Source organism: Gopherus flavomarginatus, chromosome 1, assembly GCF_025201925.1.
Source record: "Gopherus flavomarginatus isolate rGopFla2 chromosome 1, rGopFla2.mat.asm, whole genome shotgun sequence".
Taxonomy (NCBI): Eukaryota; Metazoa; Chordata; order Testudines; family Testudinidae; genus Gopherus; species Gopherus flavomarginatus.
In genome coordinates, this window is record NC_066617.1 from 21,175,480 (window position 1) to 21,196,242 (window position 20,763).

The 20,763-nt window shown below is 43.7% G+C and overlaps 1 protein-coding gene across 3 annotated transcripts in view; it reads left to right on the forward strand.

The window, feature by feature from the left end:
- The window catches only part of SEMA3E (semaphorin 3E), a 276,746-nt gene that overhangs the window by 166,077 nt on the left and 89,906 nt on the right, over positions 1-20,763 (forward strand). For all 3 annotated transcript variants that reach the window (XM_050936862.1, XM_050936864.1, XM_050936863.1), the window contains 3 exons: positions 4,438-4,598; positions 11,540-11,599; positions 15,957-16,076. In XM_050936862.1, coding sequence (XP_050792819.1) covers positions 4,438-4,598; positions 11,540-11,599; positions 15,957-16,076 — 341 coding nt within the window. The remainder of the gene's footprint in view (positions 1-4,437; positions 4,599-11,539; positions 11,600-15,956; positions 16,077-20,763) is intronic.

Here is a 20,763-nt window from a genome sequence, read left to right on the forward strand (position 1 = left end):
ATGTCATTGTATGACAAAGACAAAGTGATGTCTTTTTTGATTGCAAGAATAGCAAGACCAATCAAGTGTTCCTGACTCCTTGTAGAGCGGAGATAGTTTTTAATGAGCTTTAGTTTTGAGAAACTCCGTTCTCCTGATGCTACTGTTACAGGAATTGCCAGTAGAATACGAGTGGCAATGTAAACATTACATAGGATATATGTCAACAACTTTGCTGGTATGAGTAAACTGTACAATGTCCATCATCGATTTTGCATGTGGCACCATTGATGACAGTGTACTCAATTCTTCATACAGTTCAAGTCCATTTAAATCAAAATGATCGCCGTGCTTCAGGAGGCTCTCTAGGTCAGGGGTCCCCAACGCTGTGCCCGAGAGTGCTATGGCACCCGCTAGATGATGATGCTTGTTGGCGGCAAGCAGAGTCATCCAGATGTGTTGCTGCCGAAATGCCACCAAATTTCGGTGGCATTTCGGCAGATGCTCGTCCACCCCCACGGTCCTTCATCTGGCGCCCGCCAGAGAAAAAAGATTGGGGATCACTGCTCTAGGTTCTTGCACTTTGTCATAAGTTGCTCTTGTTTTCCTATTTCGTTGAATTTAGTCCTGCTCAGCCCACCTACCAGCTGAGTGAATGGAACCCCAGGCCAATAGCGGGTTGAGTGGCTCAGCCAGGGTATCAGCCGCCGGCCTGCTCAGCCCGCTGCCAGCCTGGGGTTCCTTGGGGGTCCCCAGGCCAGCAGTGGCTGCTGAATGGGGCCGGTGGCCGGGACCCCGGGTGGCAATGGGGCAGCAGCCGGAACCCCAGAGCAGTGGCGGCCTGAGCCACTCAGCCCACCACTACGTGCCACCAAAAATCAGCTCGCGTGCCATCTTTGGCACATGTGCTGTAGGTTGCTGACCCCTGCTTTATACATTAGTAAGGAGATGAGCATATTACAGTTGTTGGAGGGCTCTATTTAGCAGTAACAGGGCTATAGGAAAGTCAGTCAACATTTTTTGTTTCTCTGATGAAAACTGGCCCGCTCCCTTCCCCATACCAAACTTATCACAAATAATTGTCAACAACTTAATTTTCTGTTTTTGGCTAAGATATTGATTTTTTTTAACAAAAAAATTTGAAATTGAATTCAGGATTGGTAGCATTTTTGGCAAACAAATTTGTTAAATGGCAACGCAGTACTGCTTTCATGCTTGGCTCACCCCCCAGCCTGCTGGTCCAACAGCTGCAGTAGAGGAGAAGATAGGTGGAAAACTGCAGGACCGCAAAATCCACCTCTTTGGGTGCAGAGTGGCAACAGCAGCAGCAAACCCTCAGGTCTGATCACACGCCAATGGGCACCACCGCCAGCCCAACAGACCATGGTGAAGTTAGCACAGCATCTGATCTCTGGGACGGGGCACCCATAGAGTCACAGCAGCTCATCCTGCCCTGTACAGCTCACCCCCCACCCCCCCCCGGATGAGATGGATTGCTGCCAGCCCGGGGGAAAGACGCACTCCCTAGCTAGGGTGACCAGATCCAGATGTCCTGATTTTATAGGGCCAGTCCTGATATTTGGGGCTTTGTCTCATATAGGTACCAATTACCCCCACCGAGGATGACCAGACAGCAAGTGTGAAAAATCGGGACGGGGGTGGGGGGAATAGGAGTCTATATAAGAAAAAAACTCAAAAATCAGAACTGTCCCTATAAAATTGGGACATCTGGTCACCCTACAGGTGAGTTCCTTTCCCCACCCCTTCCCAGAGACCACAGCAGCCAATCCACTCCCTCAGACTGTGCTGCATTCGGCTTTCTTTAGGACCAGCAGCCTTGCTCTTACATGCTCCACTGCTTCCCGTCTGTCCGGGCTCCCAGCAGAGCGGTGCCCCCAGACCTAGTGGTGCCCTAGGCGGCTGCCTATTCTGCCTTTGGCTAAGGATGGCCCTGTATTGACTTCACACCAGTTTCCTCCAGGTTATTTTACAACGTTTTTGCACTCTCACCTTTTGCTTTTTGGAGTCCATTATTGCTTTAGGGCTGTTTTAATCAGTGAGAATGGTACCTGACCTGGAGGAGCATACGTGTCTTCTGGATGTCCACTATAAACACATTTAGACACTGGGAACAAATTTTCCTAGTACTGTTCAATAAAGTCAATAAAGTTACAGTAGGGATGAATTTGGCACAGGAATACTAATTTTAAATATGGATCCCTATATAGGACAAACCTCTCTTAGTTAGACATCCAGATTAATATTATAGGAGGTGCATATATTTCCCTTCTCATTAGCCTGATCTCGAAAGTTGCTAAACTCTCTCAACATCTCAATGGGAGATGAGGATGCACCTGGCACGACTGAGTTTTATGTACCAGTCTGTCGATTTAAATGCCTAAATGCAGATTGCTCATCCTATTTCAGCACTCACATTTGAAAACAAGTCCACTCTGATTTCTTGTGCAGACCTAACCAAGAGGCATATCTGTCAAGTGAAATATTGTCTCCATTATGAGAATTTTGCTCCCAGGACAAGGTGCAGGTAAACCAGAGGAGTGTTACAGAGATATCTCTGGATGTTCTTCTGACCAGTGTATAAACAGAACTTTCCAAACCATTTTTCTCACCCCAAGGCTGAGTCAAAAATAAACTATATAGGGTTTTTACACTTGAAAGGGAATAGAAGGAAGTGTTATTTGAGACAAAAATTGTATTTGCAGTTCTGTTTTGATCCAGTTTCTTATATAAATACAAACATATATCTGAAAGATTTCATTTGGAGAAAGAAATTTTCTGACCATGCAGAACAGGTACAATGCAGCACAGCTTTTCTGACATTTCACCACCAAAATATCCCATTTCTGATCTTAATATAATACTAGCAGTGGTGAAAATGCTCTTCTACACAGGAAAGTTACAACCAATTAACTAAAGATGTTAAGTTAATGCACATAAGTTAAAGTGTGTTAACGCCCATGTGGATGCTCCCAAGTAATGTGGCATTAGTGTGCTGTAGTTTAATTGTCCATCATAAGGATTTTAGTCCCTTTTTTCAGGCTTGAGTTTTACTTTTTCAAAATAAACCAATTCACCACAATGTTCACCAATAAACAGGTCCCTTTCCCTAATGCTGGGTCCACAGAAAGAGCCTGAGCTGCTCTCTAAAGGTGTCGTTTCCAAGGCGTTCTTTCTGGACATTAAAACAAGTCTCTCTTCTCCCTTTTGCTGAGCCTTTCCTCCAGCAGCCTGGCTTTCAGGCTTTCTGGCCTGCTCCTTGCAGGATTACACTCCCCAGGCCATCTGTCTGGGATCTAAGGAGGGCCTCTCTGCTCCCTTCTCTCCCTGAATTCAGGCTGCCCTTTAACCCAGCAGATCTGGTAATGAGGGTACCTCTATACTGAAAAAACAGGCAAACAAAAAACCCTGCAGCAGACGGTCTGAGACTGAGTCAACTGACTCAGGTTCAACCTATGGGGCTAAAAATAGCAGTGTAGATGTTCCTGCTTGTGCTGGAATGTGGGATCTGAAATCCGCTCCTGTCACTGCGTTTCAGGCCCAAGTGGGAATGTCTACATTGCTATTTTTAACCTCAGAGTGTGAGACCCTTGTGCATCGAGTTGACCAGGGATCCGGGACTCATGACCATGGGTGTTTTTTTGTTTTGTTTTTATTTTTATTTTTTGCAATGTAGATGTACCGTGAGTCACCAAGCTTCTACCATCTGACCCCAGGACATATTCCCTTCAGTAGGGAGAGGGAGGATGAGCCTGGGACAGGGTGCAGGTGAGCCCCAGCCCTCCTGAAAGATCAACTCGCCATGTGGCAGCTACCCCAAATCCCTAGTTGCCTTTGAAAATGTGGACATACCAGGTACAGGATGTGTGCTACTCTCATTGATTTCAGTGGCAAAATTTCCATTGAATTCGATGGGAGCTGAGCTGGTCCTTCAATAGAAAAAACAACATATGAAAGGGATGAAAGGAAGCAATGTTATTGTGAAGTGACTGAGAATACACTTACTTATCATTGGGGGCTTAACAGACATGTAGCTTGGTAGAGGGAAGCAAAGGCTGGGAGAATTATCCACCAGAGTCTGAATTTCTGGCAAATGACTTTCCATTTATTCATCTTCCTTTTCTCATTTGCAGTTAATGTTCTAAAGAGTTGTTTCCCTTTTCTGAAACACTAAAGAGGAGGCATTTTGTTTTTCTGTCACATGATAGATTGAGCACAAAGCTTACAATGTCCAAATCCACTTCCAGGTCTCCAGGACATTTGGACAGTTTTGAAAATTGTTCTCAGGTGTTCTGTCTCTCTCTCTTACTAGGCATTTATAAGATTAAGAATACCTTAATGTTCCAAAAACCTTTTACCTCGTTCCCTAGAAAAAACATGAAAACAAAGTCGTGGAACTAAGTTGTTGGGTATTGATCATGCACACTGGTTGTATTTCAGAGCTCTGGGACTTAAACAGGACATCAGTCTTTCATAGCCCATCTGGATACCTTGGTCTTCACACAATGCTGCTGGATGAATATCAAGAGCGACTGTTTGTAGGAGGAAGGGATCTTGTGTATTCTCTCAGCTTGGACCGCGTCAGCGAGAACTACAGAGAGGTGCGGTAACATAAAATAGTGCATGGCATGTGATTCTGCATGAGAATGTAAAAGCAGCAAAGAGTCCTGTGGCACCTTATAGACTAACAGACGTTTTGGAGCATGAGCTTTCGTGGGTGAATACCCACTTCGTCAGATGTGCATCTGACGAAGTGGGTAGTCACCCACGAAAGCTCATGCTCCAAAACGTCTGTTAGTCTATAAGGTGCCACAGGACTCTTTGCTGCTTTTACAGATCCAGACTAACACGGCTACCCCTCTGATGCATGAGAATAACTTCCCAGGGCTGGGGGACTTGGATGGGTCAGGTGACTGGAAATGGGATATTGGATGTTTTCATGTTTACAGTTAAAAATGAAATTTCTCTCTTTTTTTTTTAAACTAAATTAATACCCACGATCACTTGACCTGCAAGAGATTGGTATAAATAAATATTTCTCACACTATTTCAGCTTGTTTATTTTGTGCATTCAACAGCATTTTGTTTGCAGTTGATTGAACTGTTTCCCTCGTATAGTCTTTCCCACAGCAATGGGGGGAAGGGAATGCATTTAGAAAACCAAAGAAGTACACAAATTGGAAGGGACCTAGATTTCAAGTTGACTGTGTCCCTTTAAGTCACTAACTCAAAGCCAATCTAGGTGAGCAGTGGCTGAAAGCTGATATCATTTGTAGCCTGTTCAACTGTTTATGGGAGAAGACTTGGTGGTTTCTACTGGAAAGGTTTGCATGTTACAAAATCATTGCTTATAGTCTAAGTGGAAGTCTAAGTGGAGAGACCTCCAATGAATGGGGATGGAGACTGAACTCTTTTCTGACCCCTGAGGTTCAGACTGGAAGCACATTGACAGAGCAGTGTAAGGACAGGTCCACAGTACGCACTGTGCTCGCCTGCTCTGTGGATAAAGGATTTTTAATTCTGGCCCTTTCCAACAGCATCAAATTCACTTCAGAATAAATAAATAAATAAAACACTGTTAGAAAAATATCTTTAACTGATTTCCATGGTGTACCAACCCTTGGACAATAAGTAGCTTATGCAAATACTCAGGAGACAAGTGTATTAACTAGGCTATGTAGGAAATTAAATGTTAGGACTCCACAAAGCACAGTGATACACACAGGGCCTTACTCTTCCACTGTAAGATGGGCGTTAACTGCCCTTGCATTTGGTAGAAATTGCTCGTATCCCGTGAGGAGAGTAGCATCCAGAGATACAAAAACATTTAAGTGTCTGTTTCTATAAAGTAACCAATCTTTCAATTAAGAGCAAATCAGCATAAGAAGAGATGACAGCATAGAACATTTTATGCTTCTGTCCAACCATCTTAAACATCTTGGCCCATCTGGACACACTCTTCAGGCTCTCATTCCAGTGACTTTAAAAGAAAGATTAGCCATTTATTCTGAAACTCCACCCTCTGTCTGGAGGCTTGTGCACAGAGTATATCAAATTTGTGGCAACTTTTTTTTAATGATATGCAAAAGATCAGAAACTGAAATAAATGTTCAGCCTGACTGAACATATTTGAAAACATGACCTCACTGAGCTTGGCGCCTCAGAATTAAACTTTCATAAGCTCTTTGGCTTTTCCTGTTGGTTGTCCTAGAGTGCATTGCAGATATCCACTCCAAAGTCAAGAGGGCAGAGTAGAGAGACTTTGACTGCTGCTAGGTCCAACAATTTTATCAGTAAAGATGTAGACGGAAGGCACTTCATTGGATGTTTTCACATTATAAATTTAGAGTGAAGTTTGAGTGATCCGGTTCATGCATTTCTACCTAAGGACCTCATCAAGCTGTAATTAATGGTATATTAATTAGCCATTTGAACTTTTCTTTCATGTTGCAAACACTCATTGGATTAATCTAAGACACAGTTATAAACCAAAGAGAGTATAATTACCATTCCAAACTGATACTGTGAAGGAGGAAATAAAAGAGAAAAGGCAAATGTATCTATTTCAGTCCTATCTTTGGTAAAAGAGACAAGTTTCCAGAAGCAGCAGGGAAATGTTGTAAAGCTAATGACTCTGGACCATATTTTATAAATCTCCTTTTGTCTTTGGTATCCTTAAAAAATGGTGAAAGAATTTTGTTGCAGTGTTCCCCATGTCTCCATGCCATAGAATATGAAAAGAGTTTTTATTGCCTCTGGCCTTAAATCTGAGACCTGGAGATTATCTAGAAAAAACAAAACAAAACAAAAACCCGTCTCATTACAGATGTATCCCCTCTGTCAGAAAACAGGCCAAGAATTCCTTACAATATTCAGATATGATCAGGGCCGGCTCTACTGTTTTCGCCACCCCAAGCAGCACGCCGAATTCCCACCGCGGACGGCAGGGGCAGTCCGTGTGCCGTTAGGGTGGCACGCGTGTTTCCTCAGTGGCAGCAATTCAGCGGCAGCTTCTGTCTTCAGACAGACAGACAGAAGCTGGGCTGCTGCAGACAGCTGAACATAGAAGCTGCCGTCAAATTGCCGCCACCATGGAAACGCGTGTTCCACCCTAGTGGCACATGGACTGCCCCTGCCATCCACGGTAGCAATTCGGCTCACTGCTTGGGGACAAAAACACATGGACTGCCACCCCTTGCAGATTGCCGCCCCAAGAACCTTCTTGGGATGCTGGTGCCTGGAGCTGGCCCTGGCTATGATGAGTTCGTTAGGAGCTCCTCTGAGAAAAGCAATAAAGTACTGGGTGGATGTAAAATGATTTTTGTGTTTGACTGCCAAAATAATCCAGCAAATCTAAAATAACTTAATTGGTGGAAAATTTGAGGTGTGCACTGTGTGGAGTCTACATGTTAAAGATATCTATTCTGTTTCCCAGAGTTTGATTCCCTAACACCACCAAATTTAGAATATTGAGTACATTTGTACCTGTAGGTGACTAAATATGAAAGTATTTCTCTTTCTAAGGCCTGAGCTACACTTGCAGGGGGGTTCGAACTAAGATATGCAACTTCAGCTACGCTATTCACATAGCTGAAGTCGAAGTATCTTAGTTGGAATTACCTGGCCTTCCTCATGGTGGCGAGTCGACTGCCATGGTTCCTCTGTCAACTCCGCTTACTCCTCCTGCCGAGGTGGAGTACTGGTGTCAATTCACCGATCGATTTATCGCATCCAGACAAGACACAATAAATGAATCCCTGATACATCAAACACTACCTGCCAATCCAGCAGGTAGTATAGACGTACCCTAACAACATTAAAATAACTTCATTTATTGTCCTGGGCACCTTTTACATCATTTTAAGAATCAATACAATTAAAACCAATAACAAGCTCTCAGGAAGCAGTCTTGTGGCTAAAGCATTGGATTAGGTATTTAGGAGACCTTGGTTCAACCCCAGCAGGCTGTAGACTTCCCATGTGACCTTAGTCAAATCATTTAATCTCTCTGTACCTCAGTTCCGCATCTATAAAATGCGGATAATGATACTTCCTTTCTCTTACCTGTGACTGTCTTACCTATTTGCAGTGGCGGATTAACAAATTTGTCACCTCTAGGCCCTCAAAAAATTGCTGTCCCTCCTCCCCACCCCCTGCGCCAGCTCACCTCTGCTCCCCCGTGACAAGCCTGGGAGGGAGGGGGGAGAAGGGGAGTTGCAGTGCGCTCAGAGGATGGCAGTGGTGGAGCGGAGGTGAGCTGGAACAGGGAACGGTTCCCGGCCCACACCACCGCGCCGAGTTACTCCCCACGCCCACGGGGCCCAGCTCACCTCTGCTCTGCCTCCTCCTAGCACACCGCTACTCGCTTCTCTCTCCCTCCCAGCGCTTTCGCATGGCAAGCCTGGAAAGGAGGTGGAAGGAGGGAAGCGCAGCGCACCTGGGGGAGGAGGCGGGCTGGGGATTTGGGGAAGGGGCGGAATTGGGGAGGGGGCACAAGCAAATTTGCCACCCCTGCAAATTTGCCGGCCTAGGCCTAGGCCTTGTTGGCATGGGCGATAATACGCCACTGCCTATTTGGATTGTAAAGTCACTGGATAAGGTGTTTCTCTTCTTAAGGTATGTGCAACACCTAGCATAATGAGGCCTTGATTTCAGGAGTGAGTTTTACCTCCAGATCACACACAGTAGTTTTATAACTTATAAAATTGTTAATGTATTCTACAGAAATAGTTCTGAACACTACAGCTTCCAGTGGTGATACTGTAGTGTTCTGGACCTTGTCTGGAGAATGCTGTGGTATTGTGTGGAGGTTGGGGAGTGATTGGAGGGGGGAAGAGAAACAGTGATCTGAGAAGTGGAAGGTGCATTTCAATAGGTTCACAGGACTAGTTCACAAAACCATACAAATGTTCAGATACTTCTGTATACCTTGTGAGGCCTCCTTCGTATGACCCTCACTGTCCTGGGATTTCTTATTCCCCTTGATACCACTTTTTGCATCTGGCTCTGCACACGTTTGAGGCCTGAGACAAAACCCACAAGACTATCATTATCTAACAACTCTTAGGAGAGGAGGCCTGTGTGGTGGTGTGTATTATTCATATCACTGTGGTGGAGTCTCCATCTCTTCAAGTCTTCAAATCAAGGTTTGAAGACTGGTTGCCTTTCTGGATGGTATGTCTCAGTCAAACACCAGTTATTGGGTTCAATACAGAGGTAATTGGATGAAACTTAATTGGCTTGTGATATACAGGAGATCAAACTATGTGATCTTCTGACCTTAAACTGCATGAATCTGTAGCTCATAACACTTCTCCAGACTGAAGTCTGGTGTTATTCAGAGACACTAAGCATCGTTCCAGCTCTGATTAAAACATTTCCTCTGCCTGAATTTGCTCAGAGTGGTTGCTTTATATAGAGTTAAACCAGGTGTGAGTTTAGCCCAGCTATCAGTGCAATCTTACCATTCCACATGCTTAGTCCTTTGAAAAGTATATTTTTAAGTAGCCTTTTCCTACCTTTTCAGTTCATTGTTAGCAGGAAGGATCATGTGCCATGGGTTCCTTAGAGATGAAAATAATGTTGTAGAAGTAAAACATTACTGAAGATGCAATGTACAAATGTGCTTCAGATGGTGACTCAGAGTAATGACAGTTATTGAATAATTCTGTCCAAACAGAAGGTCAAGCATGAAGCCCAATAAAGTGTGTTAGTGTAATGTTATTCCAGCTCAGATGCTCTGGAGAAATCTCCCAATTACAGCTAATGCCAGCATGCCAAGTGATTGCAATCCTGGCATAGCCCCAATGCAGAGTTAAGGCCGTCATCATCATATATAAAGATAAAAATTTAAACACCCAGAAAAATAACATGCAGAGGGTTAAAGGCTACCATTTACAGCCAGTTAGTATCTGGCTTAGTATGCAATGCAAATGCAGCCTACATTAGCACTGTTAAAGAAAATTCAGCATAGGCAAATGGATATACAGTGGTAAAATTCTTACAGATTTGATATGTCTATGTATAGTTATTCTAACAGCGCCTAGAATCTGTCTGTCCTACATCCCAGGTGAGTGCCCTAACCATTGGACTATAGACTCATTCTCACTCTTGCCTGGCAACTATTTAATATTCTGTAGCTTAGTGGTTAGGACATCAACCTGGGAGGTCAGAGACCCTATGTTTAAATTATTGCTCTAAATCAGGCAGAGTAGGGATTTGAACTCATCTTATTTACACTCTAGGTGAATGCTCTTACCAGAGTGCTACTGCCTCTGGCTTTGTTTTGGAATGCCTCCCAGATTGGGCCCAGCAGGCAAGATAGACTTGGAAATGCTTAGTTTGGAGATCCCACTAGGACTTAAGTGTGGGTATCAGAACTTACGCAGCTTTGAGCATGCCCATCAGCAGATACAGGAGGTTTTGCTGGTGGAAATTTGGCTGTCTTAGCAGCACTTGAGAAGGGATTTTGAGGACTTACATTTTGGATGGAAGCAGCAGAGAGTCCTGTGGCACCTTATAGACTAACAGATGTTTTGGAGCATGAGCTTTCGTGGGTGAATACCCACTTCGTCAGATGCATGTCATTTTGGATGGAGGTATTTAATGTGACAGGTCTAGATTCACAAAGGGATTTAGGCAGCTAAAATATAAAAGGTTTCATTTAAAAACATTTTGCAGATAAAATAATAATCTCCGAGTGGAATACGAACAAACCTTAATGTCAACAGTCACTTCCCACTGTTTATCTGTGAATTTCCAAGCAGAAATCTTATTTTCGTTGAGCTGAAAATGGTATCACCCAAAGTGGAGACATTTTTGTTTTCAGTTCTTAAAATGCTAAGAAGCGAAATTATCAGGCTAGTCACCCAGGTCATTGTTTCACATATTTTTCATCCATACAAAGTGGAATGAAACAAAATTCTATAGCATAGGTTAACTGAAAAGCCATTTGTGACATTTGGCCTTGCTTGCAATAATTGACACTAAGCGGCTGATCCTGCCTTTAGTGAGATTAATAGCTAAATTCTCATTTACTTCAGTGGGAGAAAATTCTCATTTACTTCAGTGGGAGTAAATCTGTCCTAAGTGATGTTTAGAGCAGGAAACAAGTGATTTTCAAATTGGTGTTCAATGGGAAAGTGTTTAAAGTCTTTGGATATTAAGTGGACACAGTTGTACTGAATTAGTACAAAATGCTTTGGTGCATGGATTTCCCTTCAGTTCAGAGAACCAATATTGAGTTTCCTCCACTATCTGATGGAGAAGACCGCCAGGAGAAATTAAATGCCTCCTTATAGACTGATATAGTTAACTTGTATAGTCAGAAACCTTTTGGAAAAATTGGAATATTTAGCTTAATAACTGTTCTGAAAACTGGAATATTGCAAAACATTATAAAATATTTCTGTATAGACTGTAGCAATGAAAACTGTACATTGAAAGTTGTGAATCTTTTAACCTCATCCATAGAGGAAAAGCTGGATTGGCTGTGAATTATACACATTTATATCCCCACTTGAATGATCTTGTGTTATTTCAGATACATTGGCCCAGTACACCCCAGCAGGCAGAAGAATGCACAATTAAAGGAAGAGATGCTGTAAGTATGATTAATTGCAAATTAATTACCTTTTAATTAGAAATGGGGTTGAATCAGAAACTTGGATCAAAGCATCCTTTAATTTTCGAGTGTTCAGAATCAGGATCCAATTCTGAATGTTGCAATGTGGATCTATAGCATGACTGTTGTTAGCATATTAAGCCACTAGTTTAATTGCTTTCAAGACCAAGCAATAGCTAAGCAACAAACACACTGGCTCCTACTACCACAGGTGGGTTTTCTTTGGAGGTTTCACACCTAGTAATGGCCAGGCCCAGCACTGCTTAGTTCATGAGATGTGATAGGACTGGCATCAGAATGAAAGCCATTTGCTAACAGATGTTGATAATTCTGTTTCTTCTTTTTCTCATGCAAGATCTCATTTACTCAAGATTGAGGAAATCAGAACTTTCTTATCCTCACAAATCCATTTCAACCAAATCTCGCCATTTTCCTACCACAACAATCCATTCCTTACTTTCTGTCCCACATGCTGAAACTCTCATCCAATTCCATATTAACATCTATTTTGAGTATTACAACCTCTTAATTTTAGGCCTCTCTGATACTAACTTAGCCATCGCCACCCCCTGCACAATGTGACTGTTAAAATTATTTCCCTCATCTCATCTGTCATTCTGAACATATCATCTCTAGCCTTCCCTTCAAGTTCTGCAGTAGCTTGAATAATGGCCTTGTCTCCTATCATATCTTCCCTCTTCACCCACTGTTGGTTGCCAGTAATGCCAGTCTAGACACCCTATTGATTTTTCTTCTTACATGCCTATCTCCCTGCCTTTGTTCATATTGCCATGTGCATGGAATATCATCCTATCCTGGTTCACCAAGCCGCAGCCTCTCTTGATTGTAATCTCTCCTAAAGACTAGACTACTTCTTACAGCATACCCACAAGAAGCAAGTTAAATTAATAGTAATATATAAAATGCACTGCAAGTTACATCCACCCCGTGGTCTGCTATCCCCACACAAAGATCTGTGGGACTTCAATAGGGATCAGTGCAAGGATGCCGGGGCTCACACCCGTACAGAGTTCCCATTTGGCACCATAGACTGAAAATTCTTGGGGCACAATTGATATTTATTTAGTACAGCATCAGGTTCATTGTCAGCACCTAATGAATGCACCTGCCACTGAGCTAGCTAACACTGGACGAGAGGATTTCAAAAGGCCAGAGATGCTTTTGATGTGTGAAAATACAGCAAAGAGTCAAGCGCAAACAGAGCCACAACAAATATTGTCAGTGACGCCTAGGAAGTTGTAAACATCAATAGTCAACAATAGCATGAAAAACATACTACTCATCTACCTTGAGGGCATGGAAGCACCAGTTCTGAGAAATGAACAACCAAGCTATCTCACGCCATACACATCTGAAGCTGAAGTGAATCTTGCTGAAGTTTCTAAAATGTTTGATAGACTTTTCTCAGCCCTCATTTCACTGAGGTTACTGCAATAGCAAGAGACTGGACTCGATGACCCAGGATATCTCCTCCACTCCTATGTCAATATATATATGAGATTAATAAGAATGGGACCTTTTCAGATTGGAAAAAAAGACAACTAAGGGGGGACATGATAGAGGTCTATAAAATCATGACTGGTGTGGAGAAAGTAAATAAGGAAGTGTTATTTATTCCTTCTCATAACACAAGAACTAGGGGTCACCAAGTGAAATTAATAGGCAGCAGGTTTAAAACAAACAAAAGGAAGTATTTTTTCACACAACACTCAGTCAACCTGTGGAAATCCTTGCCAGAGGATGTTGTGAAGGCCAAGACTATAACATGGTTCAAAAAAGAACTAGATAGTTCATGGAGTATAGGTCCATCAATGGCTATTATCCAGGATAGGCAGGGATGGTATCCCTAGCCTCTGTTTGCCAGAAGCTGGGAATGGGCGACAGGGGATGGATCGCTTGATGATTACCTGTTCTGTTCATTCCCTCTGGGGCACCTGGCATTGGCCACTGTTGGAGGATGAGATATTGGGCTGGATGGGCCTTTGGTATTACCCAGTGTGGATGTTCTCATTTTCAGTTTTTTGTGCTTTTAAAATCAGTCTGGAAGCAGAAATGGAAGGGGAAAAACATGAGAAGGACATTCCTTGTGGTGATTTCTTCCCAATAAGAAGCAGGGAGTACCATGAAATCATAGGATAAGGACTATCGTCTTCAGATTTCCAACCTGACTGGACAGAATCAAGATGTTCTCAATATTACCCAAACTTTTGGAATTTATCTAACTTAGTCTGATTCTTGAAGCACTTGAGGTTTATCTATTACTCCTTCTCAGGAGAGGTTGGTATTACAATCAAAGCCCCATTTCCCTTTGCTCACAGTGCTTTTACAGATTATAGTTTACGATGTTTTGTCCCCAGCTGCAGTCTTCCAGGTTTCTAGGGAAGTTAAATATTCATTCTCTTATAAAAATATACATTGTTCTTCTGCTATAATTGTTCAAATCCCCTGAAGTTTACGATAATGTTACTGCAATCACTGAGGCCATTACCGTGGAACACTGCAATGTTTTTTTCTCACAGGAATCCATGATTGATTATGAAATGCTCTATCATCAGTATTGCCAACCCCAAACAGTCAAAAATCATGAGTCAGGCCCCTCCATAATTATGGGATTGACTTCACACTCCATAAGATATTTTTTAAGTTAAGTTATGGGTCTTTTTATTTGATTGTGGTGTTTTGAGTCTTTAGTGTTTCTGTTTTCCAGCTCTTCTCTGCAACCATGAGGGCTAGTAAATTACATTTTTTTAAATGAAAGCTTAAGATTCTAACCTAATCACATGACTCAAGGAGCTAAGACTTTAAGAGTATGACTACACTGCAGCTGGAAGCATGCCTCCCAGCCCAGATAGACAGACAAGAGCTAGCATGCCAAAAAGAGCAAAGCATATATTTTGAGATGGGCAGCAGCGTGGACTAGCCACATGAGTACAAGTCCACCCGACCTCTTCGGTTCATACACTCTGCCTGTGCCACAATGTCCTTATTCCTATTTTTAGTGTGCTAGCTTGAATATCTGTCTACCTGGACTGGGAAGCACACTCCCAGGGCTGTGTAGACATACCCTTAGAAAGACATCAACTACCATAAGAGTCACAATGTTAGATTTAGCAATATTGTCCCATAGAACACTAACAACACAAAAAATCATTCCTGGTCCTATCTAGAGATCAGATTGAGCCTTGGATCATGAGGATATATAATGCTAGTAATTACAGGGAACTCGTAGAACTAAAATATTGGTCTATTCAATTTTCAACAACTGAAGTTGCTCAACTATCAACTGAACCTCAACTGGAACAGAACAGACTCCAAACACTTTCTACGTTTTATTTTCATTGTTTTCATAATCAGTTCAAGTGACCACATTATTCTATTGCTTATTTTAGACCTTCCCTACGTCCTCCTTCTATGCCATCTTTTTTTGTTTTCTAATACCACTTTCTGCAAGATAAATCCTTTTATAAAATGTCCTTAAAAATAAATTCTTAGACCCCTTACCTTTCACTGCCTCTGCTTTTTGTCTTTGCTGCCACCTTTCCTACTTCACTCTGAACGAAGCATATTATACATGATAAGATGTGTAAAAAGTTTTAATAACCGTCTCAGTATCTAACACTTTTCTTCACCACCTCTTATACTGTAACACTACAGGCCCTCTTACGGGCTCTTAAGAGGTTATCAGTTCATCTTGTAGCAGTAAAACTTTAAGTATTGTAGTCATAAACACCATTGAAGAAAGCTTGTAAGAGACTAAATAGGATAATTGAATTGGGAAACCTTATTCTTGACAACACGTGCACAACCTTAAACTTGAGCTATGCTTTACTGATTTGACTCAAGCCAAAATAAAACTCTATTGCTTTAAATCCTGTGTGTCTGCTGCAGACATGCCAAATACAGAAATGGGGCTTGTTTATTTCTTAATTGGCTTCTGAATTGCTTGTTGGCTAGTTTTTGGCTGGTAGCTTGTTGCAGCTTGTTGCTTCTTTTTCTGATGGGTTTCAGAGTCGCAGCCGTGTTACTCTGTATCCGCAAAAAGAACAGGAGTACTTGTGGCACTTAGAGACTAACAAATTTATTTGAGCATAAGCTTTCGTGGGCTACATCCCACTTCATTGGATGGAATGGAACATATAGTGAGGAGATATGTATATGTATGTATATATATATATATCTTGTAATCCATCCATACGTAGACCGGCCACATAAGTACTTAGACAAGGGAAGCAAAGAGATTCCCATGGCTCAGAGGAAGTGGGGTTGTTTTCAAATTATCCTGAATATTAAGTTTTTCCTCTTCTTTTAAAAATAGGACGAATGTGCAAATTACATCCGTGTCCTTCACCGGTACAACAGAACACATCTCCTGGCCTGTGGTACAGGGGCTTTTGATCCCCTCTGCACTTTTATCAGAGTTGGACATCCATCAGAGGTAAGAAATATATTCTAGAGCCAGGACACTATTCTGCACTGTAGCAAACCCCACCTATGTTTATATATAAGCATACACATTTAAGCACAGTGGAGAAGTGACGTTCCCTATATACCACCCCATGTGCAACGACCACTCACAATTGTGGTTATAAGTGCAAAGACTGGTCCCTAATAATGTTTTCATAGGCAGCCACCCCTAAAGAAAGAAGTTCTACAGAATTCTAAGAAGTCCTATAGAATGTAATAAGCGTAATAACCTTGCTATAGGTTTCTTTTTTAAACCATCCTATTGAATTAGAGAATGATCTTTCTACAGGATAGTTCAAAAACCTGTAGATAGGGCTTGAGAGCAGTTATTATAGAATCACATTGATTTCTATAGAAACCTCTTAAATTCTATAGGACCCTGACATAAAAGTTGGTTGGGGAACTGTGAGACCTGGCAGGCCACAGAGGAGAGCACACATTGATTTCTGTGGGACTGTTCATGTGAGTAAAGTGAGCAGGATTTGGTCACCAGACATCACCGTTATTAAGCAGTTACAAAATGACCATTTAATTGCAGCCAAATGCCTCACTGACAAAGTGTCATCCTGATGTCACGAATGAGTGATGAATTGCGGAGTGATTTCCAGCCTTATGTAATTATGTAAATAGCTAATCTAACTGAAAACATATTTTGGAAAATTACACATAAGATTGCACATTACTGTCACCTTGGAATTTGTTTAAATGAATTATATAGCACTTTTTGAGATAAAGGTGTATCAAAGTTTGCATCCTTAGTCTTTCCCCCCTGGGCATTTATAAACTGAATAATAATATGCTTTTTGATGTGCCAGGAGATGCAAGCTCTCATTCCAGGATTGATAAAATTTTTTGTTTCTTTTTCAGTGTTTTAGTTTTGATCAAACACAGCTGGTGCACTTAAACATCTTAATGCCTTTTGTAAGATTTCATCTTTCCACAGAGTGCTATGGCTCTACTCTCTGCTGACTTGCAACCTTTGCTACCACACTGAAGGCAATAGCACTGATTCTGATCTCTCTTACATCAGCAGATCTTCAAGGAGTATATTGGAGTTACTTATGGTTTACGTTGGTGTGAGGGGGTATAGTCAGGGCTAATGGGACTGCAGAGGGTGTCAGTCGATGTGGAGTTTCGTCCTAAGTCTATAATGTCAACATTCTCATGCAAGAAAAAGGATTTCTTGCAGTCTGCAGGAATCTAGAACCCTGCAATTTCAAGCTTTTTAGCTCAGAGTTAAAATCAGTCCAAGGAATGGACCAGGACTGTTAACTATCCATTTCATATAGTATTTAACGGCTGAATTCAGAGCACGTTGACCTCAATGGATTTTGGATCTGGTTCTGAGTATCTGTGTGCAACTTACCTGCAGCTCCATGTGATCCCAATTAGTTGGGTGGCTTGATTTACTCACATAAGCACTGATCCTGCATTCATTGCCCACCTAAAATAACCATTGATCTCAAGCTCTGTTTTTGAAATCCCCTAAACTTGAACAGCTCTTTGAGGACCTTAGTGCCTTCAACTGGACGCTGAGGCTGTTCGGCATATTGCAGAATCAGGCTCTTGGCTAGCAAGCTCACTCAAAATCAGCAAGTTCCTCTAAAAAGAATGAGGAGTACTTGTGGCACCTTGGAGACTAACAAATTTATTTGAGCATAAGCTTTTGTGGGCTAAAACCCACTTCATCGGATGCATGCAGTGGAAAATACAGTAGGAAGATATATATACACAGAAGACATGAAAAAAATGAGTGGTGCCATACTAACTATAAAGAGAGTAATCAGTTAAGGTGGGCTATTATCTAGGTTTCCATGTGAAAATTTGAACCCATGTTTGTGTGTGTGTATGTGGGTGTGTGTAAATCCATAAGGCAGTGAGGAGGAGCCATATCTCAAACTTTCCAGAAAAGCTGGGAGTAGTTTTGAGTCTGTGATAAGAAACAAAACTAGTTGAGTTTTATTTTAAGACTCTTCATGAAAGTTCTGCACAGATCTAATCGTTCCCCACCCGTTGAGAAGAATTGAAAGAGAAGGGCCCACATTATAAAGCTCACATGGAGCCACCACTCCACAGATCAGCAGCAGTGCTGTCAAAGCAGGCCCTGATCCTAGAGCCTTGGTTAGTAGGATGGCTGGGAATGAGCAGTCAAAGCCAGCCTCTCTGGGTATGTCTACACAGCAATATAACCCCAGGCGTAACCCCCCCACACTTGTGTCCACACACCAATTGTGCTAACTAGGGCTTGGACCTAGGGTCCCAACACCCTGCAGGGCTGGAAGGTCCAAGCCCATCTTAAGCTGGGACCAAGGGTCCAAGCCCTATTGTTTTCCTGTGTGCATGCAGCCCCAGCTTGACTTGGGTCCCAGCAGTCCTCCAGATGTATCCCAGAGTTCCTGGCGACAGAGGAGCAGTGTTGCAGCAGCCAGTGCTGAGGCCAGAAGCGTCATTACTGCCTGGATGAGCGTGTTCCCTGTTCCTGCTCTGCTTGCCATGGCAGCAGATCTAGCTCCTCCTCATTGCTGCGTGGAGCGTGCCGGGAGCAGGGAGCAAAGCTGACAAGCAGGAGGTGGCTTCCAGCCACTGAGATGTTGGGGGTCATCCTTCCCCGGCTGTGCTGAGCCAGGAGCCCTGCTGCTCCCACATCCTGCAAGGCAGCCACTTGGTCAGACGCCGCTCTCTTGCCCTTGCTCCTGCATGCCCCTGCCCTCCTTGGGGCTGAGTGTGCCGCGGCACTCAGGCTGCCTGCACCACCAGGGCAGCAAGTGGGAGCCAGCTCCAAAACTTTCCCACAGCCTCCTCTGGCAGCGGCTCTGACTCCTCCTCGCTGCAGGGAAGTTTTACGGCTGGCTCCCACTTGCGGCCCTGACAGCGCATGCCACCCAGGCGCCCTAGCACACACTGCCTCAGGGAGGACCCGGGGGGGCAGAGAGCAGAGCAGGAACCAAGCAACTGGCCTGCAGGGAGGGGGAGTGGCCAGGATGTAGAGGGTCATCCCTTCCCCGGCTCTGCTCAGCCAGGAGCTCTGCTGCTTCCCCTACCTGTAGGGCAGCTGCTTAGTCCCCACTTCGCTGTCTGGCCCTTGAACCCAGGCCCTCCTGCCCCCCCCGCCCCGGGGCTGTGTGTGCAGAGACACCTGGGCAGTGTGCATTGTCAGGGCGGTGAGTGGGAACCAGCCCCCAGACTTCCCTGTAGCCTCCCACAGCAGCAGCTCCAGCTACTCCTTGCTGTGGTGCAAAGCTTGCCCAGAGCAGGGAGCAAAGCTGACAGGCGGGAGGCAACTCCCAGCTGTCAGGATGTTGGGGATCATCCCTTTCCCAGCCGTCTGAACCAGGAGCTCTGCCACTCACCCTGCCTGCAGGGCAACTGCTCTGCTCTCTGTCTCTTGCTCCTGGGCCCCCCTTCCCTCCCTAGGGCTGCATATGCAGAGGCGCCTGGACAGTGTGCATACGTGAAGATCTCTGATTGGCTAGAGAGCTGGTAGGTAATCCACCCCTACTTCCGGTGGCCAGCTCTGCTGGGATTGGAGCAAGAACTGCATGGGCTGATGGAGAACTAAATGATACTGCTGCTAAGACCACAGAAGGCTGAGAGTCAGAGCTCCAGGCTTCGGGCAGGAACAACGTAAATACATGTCCTCATTGAGCTGGTCCTATGTAACCCACACACCTCTAGGGCGTGGTGTTCTGTCCCATCTAGTGTCACCGAGACCACTTACAGAGAGTTAAATGACTCTGCTCTACAGCCTTAGCTGACAGCCAGTTGGCTTTTAGCTCATGTGGTAGAGGCTCCTGAACTAAGCTCCAGAGGGCCCAGGTTTGATCCTGCTCACCAATGACTGGGGTCTGTCAGTGTTACACCTGCACGAGAACTGGCCAGAGCCCAAAGGCAAGCAGGGCCCTTATTGGCGACTGATGCCAGGGGGGAACTGGGACTTGTTTGTTGCTGATCAAGGTGACTGCTGCTGATCAAGTTGAGTGTCTGTTACTGATAACAGCGTTGGAGGGATTTCTGGGTGAAGTCTTTCCTTCCCAAAGGCTGTTATATGGGTCTCAATCCCAAGGCAAGCAGTGCGAGTTTGGAACTGAGTACCAGTAAGGGAAGCCCACACTCGAAATGGGCACTTCTAATTTAGCATCTTCATTAGATATACATTGAACCAATAAAAGCTTAGCTATTAATATCCTTTCACCCATAGGGGAGAAAAAGCTTAGAAATGAAGTTACAAGTGCTCTTCTTTTCATTTCCAAATGCTGTCCAAACACTTCAGACTGGTTGCCAAAGTAACTCAAGCTCTGCTGTAAACAATCAATCAGTGTGTATATTTAAAGATTGTAACCATAATTCCAAGCAAAAAATACAAAGCATTATTGAATGTTTTCTGGGGTTGGACTCAAAGAACTGAAACAGCACTGCTGTTTCCTGGTGTAACTGTTGGTGGGCTAGAGTTTACTTCACCACCTTTCTCCTAGTGCCAAAGAACAGCTCCCGTATAAAAGCATGTGGAGACCCAGAATCAGGGCTGTCCTTAGGATTTCTGGGGCCCTACGCAAGTTACCTGAGGGGGAATATTGAGGGATGGGAGGGGAAGGCGGGGGCTCCACTGAAGGCAGTCCCCAGTCGGTGCCCCTGATAGCAGTGTGTCAAGGGGGCCCAGC